The sequence below is a fragment of the Tursiops truncatus genome, chromosome 4, assembly GCF_011762595.2.
Source record: "Tursiops truncatus isolate mTurTru1 chromosome 4, mTurTru1.mat.Y, whole genome shotgun sequence".
Classification (NCBI taxonomy): Eukaryota; Metazoa; Chordata; class Mammalia; order Artiodactyla; family Delphinidae; genus Tursiops; species Tursiops truncatus.
Genome location: NC_047037.1, coordinates 21601487 through 21614551, shown reverse-complemented (window position 1 = coordinate 21614551; position 13065 = coordinate 21601487). Strand labels below are relative to the sequence as shown.

General features: G+C 37.2%; 1 protein-coding gene across 3 annotated transcripts in view; it reads right to left on the bottom strand.

The window, feature by feature from the left end:
- Window positions 1-867: 867 nt before the first annotated feature.
- The window catches only part of PLSCR4 (phospholipid scramblase 4), a 30952-nt gene continuing 18754 nt past the window's right edge, over window positions 868-13065 (bottom strand). For all 3 annotated transcript variants that reach the window (XM_019934316.3, XM_073803718.1, XM_019934317.3), the window contains 6 exons: window positions 11652-11887; window positions 8207-8249; window positions 7052-7278; window positions 5312-5473; window positions 3793-3951; window positions 868-2932 (listed from right to left, as the gene is read on the bottom strand). In XM_019934316.3, the coding sequence (XP_019789875.1) occupies window positions 2879-2932; window positions 3793-3951; window positions 5312-5473; window positions 7052-7278; window positions 8207-8249; window positions 11652-11887 (881 nt within the window). In that variant the 3' untranslated portion in view covers window positions 868-2878. The remainder of the gene's footprint in view (window positions 2933-3792; window positions 3952-5311; window positions 5474-7051; window positions 7279-8206; window positions 8250-11651; window positions 11888-13065) is intronic.

The window sequence follows — 13065 nt, the reverse complement described above, 5'->3', positions numbered from 1 at the left end:
GATGACTAATAAGAACCTGCTGTAAAAAAGAATAAATAAAATAAAATTCTAAATAAATAAATAAATTCTGCTTCCTTGTTGCTTAACAATCCCATCTTTACGTCCATTCTCTCAGGTTGAATTTTACTGTAAGCAGTCAGGAGGAGCCAAGCTGCACTTCAACACTTTGCTTAGAAATTGTTTCACCTAGGTATCCCATTTCACCACTTGCAAGTTCTACCTTCCACAAAACACTAAAACATGGACACAATTCTGCCAGAGTTCTTGGCCACTTTACGATACGGATCACTTGTCCCTCATTTCCATCCTGGTCTTTATTGTCCATATTTCTACCAATATCCTGTTCATGTTTAATTAGGTATTCTCTAAGAAGACTGAGGTTTTCTCTACAGTTTGCCTCTTTTCTTCCTAAGCTCTCATCAGAATTATCTTTAAAATTCTGTTCATGTCAATATAGGTTTTTACCAGTATGAACCTTAAAACTTCCAGCCTCTATTCCTCACCCAGTGCCAAAGCCAGTGCCACATTTTTACATATTTGTTATGCAGCATCCCCATTTCTCGGTACCAATTTCTGTCAGTTTGTTTGGGCTGCTATAACAAAAATACTGCAGACTGAGAGGCTTAAACAACAAACATTTAACTCTGGAGGATGGGAATTCCAAGATCAAGGCTGGCAGATTATAAGGGCACTAATCCCATTCATGAGGGCTCCACCTACATGACCTATCACCTCCCAAAGGCTCCACTCCAAATACCGTCACACAGGTAATTCATAAATTTGGCGGGGGGGGGGGGGGGGAATACAAACATCCAGTCTATTGCAAAGCCTCAATCACAAGTCAAAAATAAAACAGTATTTTACTATAAACTATATTATATTTATTTAGAAGCCAAAAACAATATGATGAAACATGAAAACACACACATTTCAGAGAATGGCTTGTTTTGTTAATCAATCTGATCAGTTTTACACAATGAAATATCGTTAAGAAACATAAAAATTATAATATAAACTGTAGTATAAAAATATAAGAAACATAGTATTATTTTTAAAGAAAGAAATTGTAAGAGACATGTTAATACCACAACAACTTTAAACAGAAATTTAAAATGTCATGCTAGAAATAATTTTTTCTTAGTATTATGCATCAGGTCTTAGAATGTAGGGATGTAGGCAAGTAAAAATGAAAAGTTTATATAGTAAACTTTCTGAATACTATTGTCTGATTTGCTCTATCAAATGTCAGACATCATTATAAGAAATAATATATCTGTCCATTTAAGACTACAATTGCCTTAAATATAAGGTAATTATTATTTTAGAAACAAGCAGTTTTTACATTTTTTTAGAAAGCTAGTAGTAGCATATAAAAATGAACATTACAAGAAACTGGTTAAAACAACATTTACCATGAAAAGATGAATATAATTTTAAAATGAGGCACCTTTCTTTCACTTCAATAGGAACTGTGGGTGAAGGCCTTCATCTCATACCAAAGAACACTCAGTCTTGCTTCTTTTAATAAAGAGCAGTGGAAGAATACATTCCATTCTATGTACTGGCTGTGTTGAAAGAACAGAGTTCAGGTCCAGATAGGAAGCTAAAGTGCAGTAGAGGCAAGTTGATTTATCAGAGTGTATTCACTAATACACTGTGATTTTAACTAGTTAATACAAATAAGTGTAACTTATACTTTTACTATGTTGATCCAAATAATCTTTACTGATAAGCTATAGATCCCAGAGAAGCAGCATGTTTGCTGTGTTTTATCATTTTCTTTGCATAGATACAGATTTATCTATCATTTAAATAAAAAACAGCAAAACAGTATTAAGCAGTGTCTGCATTTATAATTTTTGCTTTTACAAAGTGCTATGCAGAATGTCACATTTCAAAGTTTAAAAACAAAACTCCAACTCTTGCAATTTGAACAGCACAGTTCAAATCAGGGATCTTCTTGTAAGAAAAAAAATATCATCTCCTCTGTGTCATATCAAATGAGACACGGGTTCAATAGGCAATCCTAGAGATTCGACCAAACCTATTTTACATGTAAGACATCTATAACCAAGAGAGGTTAAATGTATTAAATACAAGCTTCTCATAAGGGCACTGATGTCTCTAAATTGCTCAGAGATCTAGATTGGTTAATGGCCCTGGTAGTCTGACTCTATCTTCATACAGAGGCAGCTCCTGACTGTGTATGCTAGTAAATAAGGCATAGAAAATATAACCTTATGATATGAAAAACATGTTTTATTTTGTAATAAAATAAAAATTTCCATTGAAATTTTTATGAAGTTTGCAAAATAAGGTTCTGATACATTTGCACAAGTAAAATTTTCCTTGGGCAATAAAACATAGTATTTCTCTCTGCCTTCCATTTTGTTTTTAACAATGAAGAGCATCATTCTTTTCACCTGGAATCAAATTTGCCTTCAGTAACTGGACATGTTGATGGAGAGGAGAGGGTCAGAGTTAGAAGCTATATTACTCTATCTCAACAAAGATTGCTCTAAAAAGCCCATCATTTTACTATCAATTAATGTGAAAGCTTTGGGATTCATTTCCCCTCATCTCATGTTTAAAGCGTTTTCAAGTTCACTATATATATGTTTACTTGGTTAATGGGTCATAACTTTTTCAGGTAAACTCCTAGTCTACCAAGTAGACGGGTAGACAGATACTCAATTGAAACACGTTTAGATGTGTTCTTTCACTTACACGCTCAGCCTACCTGTCAAAGCTAATACCCAATAACAATAATCTGCAAGAGCAGATAAATATATTTGTGAATAATTGAGGGCTGACTGTAAGCCCAACCAACTTTTCTAAATTTTTTTCATTAATCAGAATTGCTGATTTGCGGTATCCATCAATCATGAGTGGATGAACGTTGTGGTGGAGAGCTTTCAAAATACATGAAGTCCTGAAATTGGAAAAAGAATTATATGTATAGATAAATATCAAATTAGATAGATAAATAATTACATAAATAAAGAATGTAAATAGATAATTAGGTGCAATGCACAAAATGTTATTCTTCATAATTTATCAGGTGATCTCATTCCAGTTAAGAATAAATCAAGCTAATGAAATTTTCATGAAGAGAACCTAATATGAAGAACAGCAATTGCAAATCTGAAACTGTGGGTAGTCAATAAGTTTTCCATTTGGGGTACCAATTAACTAAATTTTCCTTGCTGAAAGGAGGAAAAACTTGATAATCAATATTAAAAATGTTAAATATACCAATTGTAATATGTTAATTAGGTTTTTAAGGTAAATGTTATCAATTTTATTTCTATGATTTATGAATATTAGCCACTAATCAGACAGGAATACAGCAAGGAAATTGTACCTAATAAATCTTAGGTATATTGACAAAGAGGTAATAGATGAAGGGAGAGAACATCAGCTTTAGAGTTATTTTATTTCACTAAGAAATCAAAGAACAGGAATCTTTAAGTAGTGAGAATGGTAAGTAACATGAAATGATGACAATTACACCCACTGGATGCCTAGTATCTTTCAAGCACTCTCCTAGCCCCTTTACTCATATGATAGCTAATACTCATAACCCTGAAATATATATATATATATATATGTATTTTAATTTCCATTTTACAAATAAGGAAACTGAGGCTTGCAAGTGTTAAACACTTTGCAAGACATATAATTAGTAAGTGGCAGAGACAGCTTCAAATCGTATTGCCTTTCTACTGCACTACACTGCTTCTCATCAGAAAGAATAATTCTCTCAGGATAACTCAGAAGCAAAATGCTTACAATGAGGAAGCAAGCTCCAAAAATCATGGCTTTCATTGTCACATCCAGGTCTAATGGGAAGTGAATTTCAAAGTGGTCAGCATCGCTCATTGCAGATAACACACCATTCCACTTCCGAGTAATACTTCCGATACTGGATACACCATCAAGGGATATGACCTAGAAAGACAAGAATGTGACTTTATGATTGAAAGGTGTTAAACTACATGCTCTATTCTCCTGTTTATAAGCAGTTTACACTGAGGTAGTATAAATATGGTGCAGGAAATGAATATAGTAATAATATAATTTCAAATAGGGAATTATGGCCAAGAAGGGTTAAGTGCCTTGCAACTGGTTGACAACCAAGCTGGGGAGTATCTTACAATTCTCAGGCCAGTGTTCTTTCTTCACCCTCAAATGAGTTATTAGGGAAGCCTGTCAGAGGAGGTATGATTTAAACTGATTTTGAAATTCTTTTTCATATAGCAAAGGGTGGGAATTGGGGATTGGGAGGGAGTCTTTCCCAGTCGAGGGAAACATGTTAGCAAAAGCAAGGTGGTATGGCTCTTTTCACTTCACAAAATCCATATGATCACTCAGGCTTTTGTGGGCCCTGTCTTCTTAAAGTATGTCAGAATCCCAAAGGGCTTCAGCTTCTAGAAGGCACCTGCCACAAGGATAATAACCAAACACTACATTTTGGTGATTAAAATGACCCACACACCCTGCCCTCGAAATCTGGCTTATTTACATTTTCTATCTATCTATAATGGCCTTTTAATAAATAAGTCATGGTTGATGATATGGTTATGTAAAATGAGAACTAAGGAAAGTGTCATAGAAAATATTTGAATGAGCAATTCTGGATTATCAATTTTGTTGAATTGTGAGGCATTTAGAAAGAACTCTTTAAGAAGCCCAGGAATCTCCTTTGTCACAACTGTTGTCACAACTGTTAAGAGTAATAAGCTATCATTTTGTGGCCATTGAGATGAAGGCAGAACAGAAGGATTTTCCTTCTTCCAGAAAATGTTATAATCCACTATAAGATTTATCCTGGTTTATGAGTGTTGTCTTGTTTCTTGAGGATGCAGACAGACTTCTATCTTGCAAATAAGCAATTTGCACAACCTCAGGGGTGCTCTATTGGTTCTGTGATATGTGGGGCCTTTTCATTACTCAGGACCTATATTCTGTTCCTGGAAATCTTTGGTAAAAATGGTTAGTGAAATACAGCCAAGAATAAAATAGATGGATTAGGTTAGGCTATTTATTCTCAGGTTTAATGTTTTAAATGGTTTCTTCTTATCTTTATCAAACACTGAAATCATGCAAAAGAAGCTCACATTGTGGAAAACATTAAGCAATCCCCTAATGATAATTTGAAAATTTTTCAATGTCAACTGGTTAGTTAACTCTTTTCTCACATTACTTTATTCATTCACACACACAAAAATCATCTAAAAGCACATCATTCTGAGGTCTGTTAGTAGATGTAGAAAAAATAGTAGAAACATTTATTTTTATATTTGTTTACCTCAAAAACAGAATCTGAACCACAGCCATAGGTTGAGCATGGCCCAAGCACTCCCATCATATCTTCTTTCTTCTCATTTTGGATGCTATACACTGCCCTGCACAGGTTCCAGTGTTCGGCAACAAAGCCAATGGTGACGCCAGGAGGACACTGCACCTCCAGCTGCAAATGAAGCAGTGACAGAGGCGAAGATGCTACATGTATAGGTATACACATACACAGATACACACAACCTAGGTATGTTCCTAATTCATTCAAGAACTAGGGAAACTGTCACTGGGAAAGAGTCTTCCATTATCCCCAGGCTATTTCTTAGGGCTGTATTTCAGTGAACAGCCTTGAGAGATGAAGTCATGTTCCCTTTGGGACAAAATTACTCCTTGTTATAAAATGGTCAGTTCTCCAAGCTCCATGTCCCTTAGCTGCATATGTAGCATCTACCTGGGATCCGCTGAGTCATCCTTGTAGAACTTGGGGATGAGGGGACCTACGCACATGTGCTGGAGCTCACGCTGCTTACTGTGCTGTAATAAAGTTCTTTGCCCCTGACCTAGGGGTCTCACGTCTTCTGGCACAATCCATGAAAAAGTATCATGCTAGCTTCTTAGACTGACATCTCAGACATGACAAGTGTAATAGGAAACAAGAGAAAAGAGGCATTCTGAAAATTGTAGGTTGTGAAGACAACAGTATGTGTGTATAAGTATAGGATGAAGTGGAGACTGATCTCAAATATAAGACTGTTATTATACAAAGACAATAATGACAAAGGAGTAAGCTATCGGACAATTGCTAATATTCACTGAGCACTAAACTATTTGCCAGGCACTATACTAACACAGTTGACATTTATTTACTATATAATCCTCAAAATAACCATCCTATGAGATAGGTACTATTAATATCTCCATTTTATAGGTGAATAAATCAAGGCACAGAGGCTATAAGTAAATTCTATTGAAAATGCTGGTACTTAATATATAATTAAAATCCCAGTAATCCTAGGAGGTATTTTTTTCTGCCCAGTTAACATATTAAGAACACTGAGGCTAAAACAGGTTAAGTAAATTGTCCACTTTTAAGTAGGTGGCATATTTGAAATTCAAATTCTCTTGGATCTCTCTCTAAAACTTTTCTTTTCCCTGTAGCAAACAATTTTCCTAGGGCAGCACAGATTATAGAAGAGCAACTAAACCGTAACTTGGCACAACTGCTTTCTAGTTCTAGCATCTACCAAGTGTAACACCATCCTCAGGCACTTATTCTTTTTTAGCCACCCTTCCTTTATCTGTAACAAGGTGTAGGTTATGATGGGTCGAGTAAAAGTATCTGAAGTTTCTTCCGATCCTATTTAAAAGCATGTCTACATTTAGTGTGACCTTATTTGGGGATATGTAGGCACATTTAGACAAATGTGTGTTCTAGGTAACAGACTAATTTCTAATTCAGTAGACACAACTGATAGAATTGCGATCAGTGACTAAATAACCCTCATTTGTGCTTGACCCGCCCCCCGCAACTAGCCCCTGAAGACATGAACCCACATGAAAAATGTCTTTGTGGTTTTTCCATAGGTGAGACAATTTGGCATTTGGCTTCCTTCCTCCCCCCACCCCACTATCTTCTTCCATTCTGCCTGTGCCATGAAAGGCCCCTCCTGTGTAGCTTTGGAAGGAGCACAACCGTGCAGGGAAGAGTTGGATCAGGAAGAAACAACGGATGAGACTTCTGTCCTCTTACCTCTTGCCTGGTGGAGGGGCAACAGAAGCAGCAGCAGGTGCATCTGAAAGGTCTCTGCATTGTCATGATTTCTCGGCCCATACAGTCAGTGACCCGGAGCACAAAGGGCCTCAGTGTCCGATAAGCATTCCTGGTATAATCATCTGTGTCTTCGGTCACAAAGTAAACCATCTGGCCCAGGTTGTTTTTAATATCATATGTATTATTAGTTTCAAAATCTGTTATCACTAAAAATGAGAGAGCCATCTTATTTTAGAAGCAGTTAAAATGGGCCTCAAGAAGTCCTTTTGTAGTATTTCACAGGGGCCTAAAGCAAAAGAGCTTTTTAAAAAATTTCAGGTGAAAAACATGCAATTATTAGAACGTCATTGTAATTCATATGCCCTATAAGTATATAGGTAATTTTGAAATTTTAAAACATTTCTTCTGAGAAGTTCAGTGTAAAATGATTTTTAAAACTTTTCCACATAGAAGCAAAGATTGGAAACAATACTCCTGGAGTACTTGAATTAAGAAAACTTTAATTATAAAAACATTTAAAGGAAATTATACACCAGACCATGAATTAATCAGCTTATGAAATATGCTGAGAGGATTAGGGTCATTACTAATTGCAAATAAGAAAACCAAATAAGAAAAGTCAAAGGCTCTATGTGGAGGTAAAATGAATGAAATGAGGGTGTAGATCTGATACAGTGAGGGGAACTGAGAACAGGCATTGTGCTTACCGTGATTTTTTCTTACTTCCACAGCATTGGACTTAGAACCCAGCAGACTGAGACTCTATTTCCAGCTCTGCCATTGATTAGCTGACTAGGGTGCCCTTGACTAGCTCATCTAGTCTTTTTGCTCCTTCTTTCCCTTGTCCATGAAAAGTGAATATGGAGGAGTTGAGATGGGTAAAGGATAGGGCGTTCGATCAGGTAAAAATGTTTAAGTCCTTTTGAAATCTAAGAGCTCATGTATGATGTGTAAACAGATAAAATTATACAAAGTTAAGTCCCTTTATTACTTTCTTGAAGATAGGGTAATAGAGGATAGTCTTTTCTCTTTGAACCACTAAAAAATGATCAATATAAATAAGGAACTAGATATTGGATAATGCAAATTTTCACCTGATTCAAATATTGCTGGACACTACAAAAGTATACATACTTTCCAGGGGTTCAAAATGCTGAAGAACATGTATGTTGTCCAACTGTTGGGATAGAACAAAGCAATTAGGAGAGAGAGAAATAACAGAATCAAATCAAACCAGTATTAGAAAAAAACCTGATGAGACAGAAATTAAATGTATCAATTGATACAAAAATATCTCTCTGAAACTGAATGGAATCAAAAACATTTTTATCAAGTAAAATCAGCCCATCTGCACCTGATCAGATGGTTATTAGCAGAGCTGTCCAGATAGAACACTCTCCTCCAGGTCCACTGTAAAATATTGAAACAATTCTCTAAAATATCAGAAAATCATCTTCCTGCTTCAGTAACAGCACCTAGAAGAAGCTATGTTGCCTAGTTCAGTTCCTACTCATTGGTCTCTCTGATATGTCACCCACAGACTTGACTTGTCAGGAAGTTTGGGACAGTTTAACATGGACCAGCCACAAGAAGCCAATTTTCTCAGTGGCTTAGGGAGAGTGAATGAGGCAGGGTGGACCTTGCACAGGAATCTCCGATCTCATATTACTTCACAGTACCTCTGAAAGAGGTTAACACACTGACTTCCATTCACTTGGGCTGCTGATGCCAGGGTCTTCCCTAAGTGCAGACTAATAGGGGAAGATCCAAGAGAGCTGGAAGCGTGTGAATAGGATGAGGGCAAAGGAGAGGAAACATTCTCCAAGGATGGAATCCCTTGAAAAGGGAGGTTGGTAATACCATTAGAACAACTTCTACCTTAACTTTACTTAGGAATCACTGTAAAGATAAACACTTTGGCCCATCATCTGTTATACTTGAGAACATCCTAGCAGAAAAGAAACCCCCTTAAGGACAGACTACTCATATCTAATTGTAGATAATTTAGATCATTAGATCATTCCTAATGCCTGAGCCCAGAACACTGCCTGAAATGCCATATTTTACCAAATGTTTGTTGAATACATTAATTAATGAACACTACATTACTGTGGTAATAAATAAAATTTAAAATAATGTAACCTGACATAAACATTCTGTGGCGTGATCCATTACAGGAGGGTATAGAGAGGATACAATCTTTCTTTCATTAAAAAATTTTTCGGGCTTCCCTGGTGGCGCAGTGGTTGAGAGTCCGCCTGCCGATGCAGGGGACACGGGTTCGTGCCCCGGGCCAGGAAGATCCCACATGCCGCGGAGCGGCTGGGCCCGTGAGCCATGGCCGCTGAGCCTGTGTGTCCGGAGCCTGTGCTCCGCAACGGGAGAGGCCACAGCAGTGAGAGGCACACGTACCACAAAAAAAAAAAAAAAAAATTTCTTTTATGAAAAGACAATCAGGTGAGAGGGCCTAAACATGTCTTACAAAATTATCAAAAGTGGCCACTAGGGTGGTTTACAGTCCCTTTGAAAAACTCTAGGGACTCTTAAACATCTATAACTAAAAAGTAAAAATATTCACTACTTGGTAAGAGCTTCTACTGCTGAGCAAAATATTCTAAAGAAATGCCTGTTACTGTGAAAGCAGTTTACCCAATAAGATACTATGGTTGTTAAGAAGCAGTCCTAACAAAGTGTGGAGTCACTGGCCAAGCCAATATTCTAGAAATAATGTAAACCTGCTACTCTGGATGTTAAAGTGTCAGGATAGTCCTGATAATGATTCATGTAATTTGCACACGAGATGGCAAAAAGACTATGATAGGGACTTCCCTGGCGGTCCAGTGGTTAAGACTCCACACTTCCACTGCAGGGGGCATGGGTTCAATCCCTGGTCGGGGAACTAAGGTACAGCCAAAAATAAAAAAATAAAAGCCTAGGATGAAAAAATGCTTGGATGCCTGGCTCTGTGTCTTCCACCTACACACAAGGTGTTTCAACTAAAAACATCCACACAGCTATTATCCACTGGGTGGGTCCCATGTGCCAAAAATATTAGGCACGTTACAAACCTTATCTCATTAAAAATTCTCCTAACAACCAATAGAGTAGGTATGACTAGCACTATTTTATAGATGATGAAATTCAAGCACCAAGAGGTTAGAAAAGTTACTCAAGGTAGCAGAGTGAGGAGAGAGTAGAGCTAGAATTAAAACCCAGGTTTGTCTGGCTCTAAACCTGTTTTATTTGTTTCTTTTTCAATTTTTTTTTTAACTAAAAACATTGCTGAAAGGGAAAATAGATTTCATAAAATATGCCCATTTAACTTCACCTAAAGTAATAGAAGAAATTAAGAAAATGGTTTTTAATATTTAAATGAACAATATTAAAGCTATACATTTTTAAAAAGAAGTGACTCTAGATATTGGATTTCTAAGGAAATTTTCTACATTTATCATCAAGTAAAAAAATAAACTTTCTAAACTTGGTTAACTTATAAACATTTTATAAGCTTCCAAAATAATGTAGGGGTTACTCTAGCACTGTACCTGAATGACTGGCTTTGTCAATATTTTGCCAAACAACAGGTTAATAAAGTTTTTGGTTTATGTAAAATCCAAATTTTCCTGATACAACTGTATTACTTTCAAAGATCAACACTAGAACTTTGTAACAATGGTTTTCAGTACACAGGATTAACAGTCAGTATATAAAACTGAAAAGAGAAACATGTCAAACTCCAAGGAACATTTGGTTGACTACGGTGGGGAGACATGTATTGAATTGGCAAGTCCCTTGCTTATAATGTGTCAATATTCCAACACTTGCTTTTTCTAAAAGTGAAACATGATTTAGTAGTTTCTAGGGGATTTGCAATACTAGGTTTATCTTATTTTCATTAAGCAACATTTTTATTTCTGACATGGGTTTTTAAACAGTACCATTTGATGATACACAAACCTGTGGGCATGTTGCCCCAGTTTCTGAAATGGGTGGCCCAGTCCTAGAATGTCCATCTAGATATAAATTAGAGAGTCTCTGTGTTGTGGAAAGGGGTTCTCCGGAACTTGACCTGAAACAGTATCCTTGGAGGTCCCCTATTTTTATTTACCTTGTATGCTTTGGGAGGTGACAGGACTGGCTGATGAAAACTATGGGTGGTGAGAAATAGCAATGGCCTGAGGCACTGAGTGATTTACTCACTGTCTACCGTTCTGTTCTGTTCTTTGTAATGTTGCTTTTCTTGACATTCAGCCTTTACTTCTAAGCAAATGACACTCCAATTAACATCTTTGATAATTTTTCTTCTATTCCAATTCCTAGTTTTTAAACTGCCTTCATAGGACATCTTGAATGTCTTAAAATTCAATATACAACCTTCACAAAAACCGTATCATCCCACCAAAAAAATCCCTATGTTCTTTGTTCCCCATTCACATTTCTGAAATTAGCACTACCACTCCTATAGTCTCACAAACATCTGTCATCACTGACCCATCCCTTTATCCACTCTATCCAGTCTCTTTTTGTTGGATCCCCAGTCATACTTTGTAAGAAAATAATTTGGATTTGTGTGGAGTACCTGGGCTAAATATTCCAGACCTGGAGGACAGTTTGGCATAACAGTTGGCATTGGCATCCACACTATTGGAGCAGAATGTTGTGGTGCAGGATATTTTCCAGGCTGGTACTGGATAGGATGGCTACCACCAGTTTGCATGTACAAGGGGAAGGTAGTGGGCTGATGTGGACTGTAGTATCCCACAGGCAAGCCTCCTGGGTGGCCTGCAGGAGGAGGGACAGCTGGTCCAGGGGGCCCTGTGTTCAAAAACAAATGAAAGTGTTATACATTATAAACACTACAATATATTGGAAATTAGCATGACTTTTTACATGGAGATGATATGGATCACACAACCTCCACTTAAAAATAACAAGGTGTTCCATTTTACGAGTGTGTAGGATGTACCAAAATGTACTAAGGGGATTTACACATTAACTCATTTAATCCTCTTAAACCTTATGAGACAATTATTCCCATTTCAGAGGTACAGAAGTAAGGTTGAAATATCAAGTTAACATGTTAGCCTCTAGGCATTAGCTTCCTTCTTTGGAGATAATAATATACCTACTTCATTAGGTTATAGTAGGATTAGCGCAAGGCCTAGCATATAATTAGCATGGTTATTTTTTTGTTACTATGTTTACTGTTATTATTGTTTAAGGTCATAAAGATAGTAAGGTCTACTTAACTTCAAAGGGGTTCTTCTTTTTGTTTTTTTTTTCTTTTTGCGGCTCGCGGGCCTCTCACTGTTGTGGCCTCTCCCGTTGCGGAGCACAGGCTTCGGACGTGCAGGCCCAGCGGCCATGGCCCACGGGCCCAGCCGCTCCGCGGCATGCGGGATCCTCCCGGACCGGGGCACGAACCCGTGTCCCCCGCATCGGCAGGCGGACTCCCAACCACTGCGCCACCAGGGAAGCCCCCCAAAGGGGTCCTTTTAATGACTGCTGTCTAACTCCAGAACAGTTTCATCATCCGTCCCCAAAATCCCATACCCATTAGCGGTCATTCCTCATCTTTTCCCCCAGTCCCTGGAAACCGCTATCTCTATAGATTTGCCTAATCCGGACATTTCATATAAATAAAATCATGTGACATAGCCTTTGTATCTGGTTTCTTTTACTTGGCAAGTTTTCAAGGTTCATCCTTGAACTTTGCATTAGTACTTCATTAATAAAAACTAGTGAAATAACAATACTCATGTCAGACAAAATATACTTTAAGACAAAAACTGTTACTAGAGGTAAAGGACATTTTATTATAATAACAGAAGTGTCAGTCCATCAAGAAGACATAACAATTATATACACCTAAAAACAGAGCTTCAAAATACATGAAGCAAAAACTGACACACTAAAAAGTGAAATAGGCAATCCAACGAACAACAGCTGAAGGCTGCAATACCCCACTCACAGTAAGGGACAGAACACCTAAG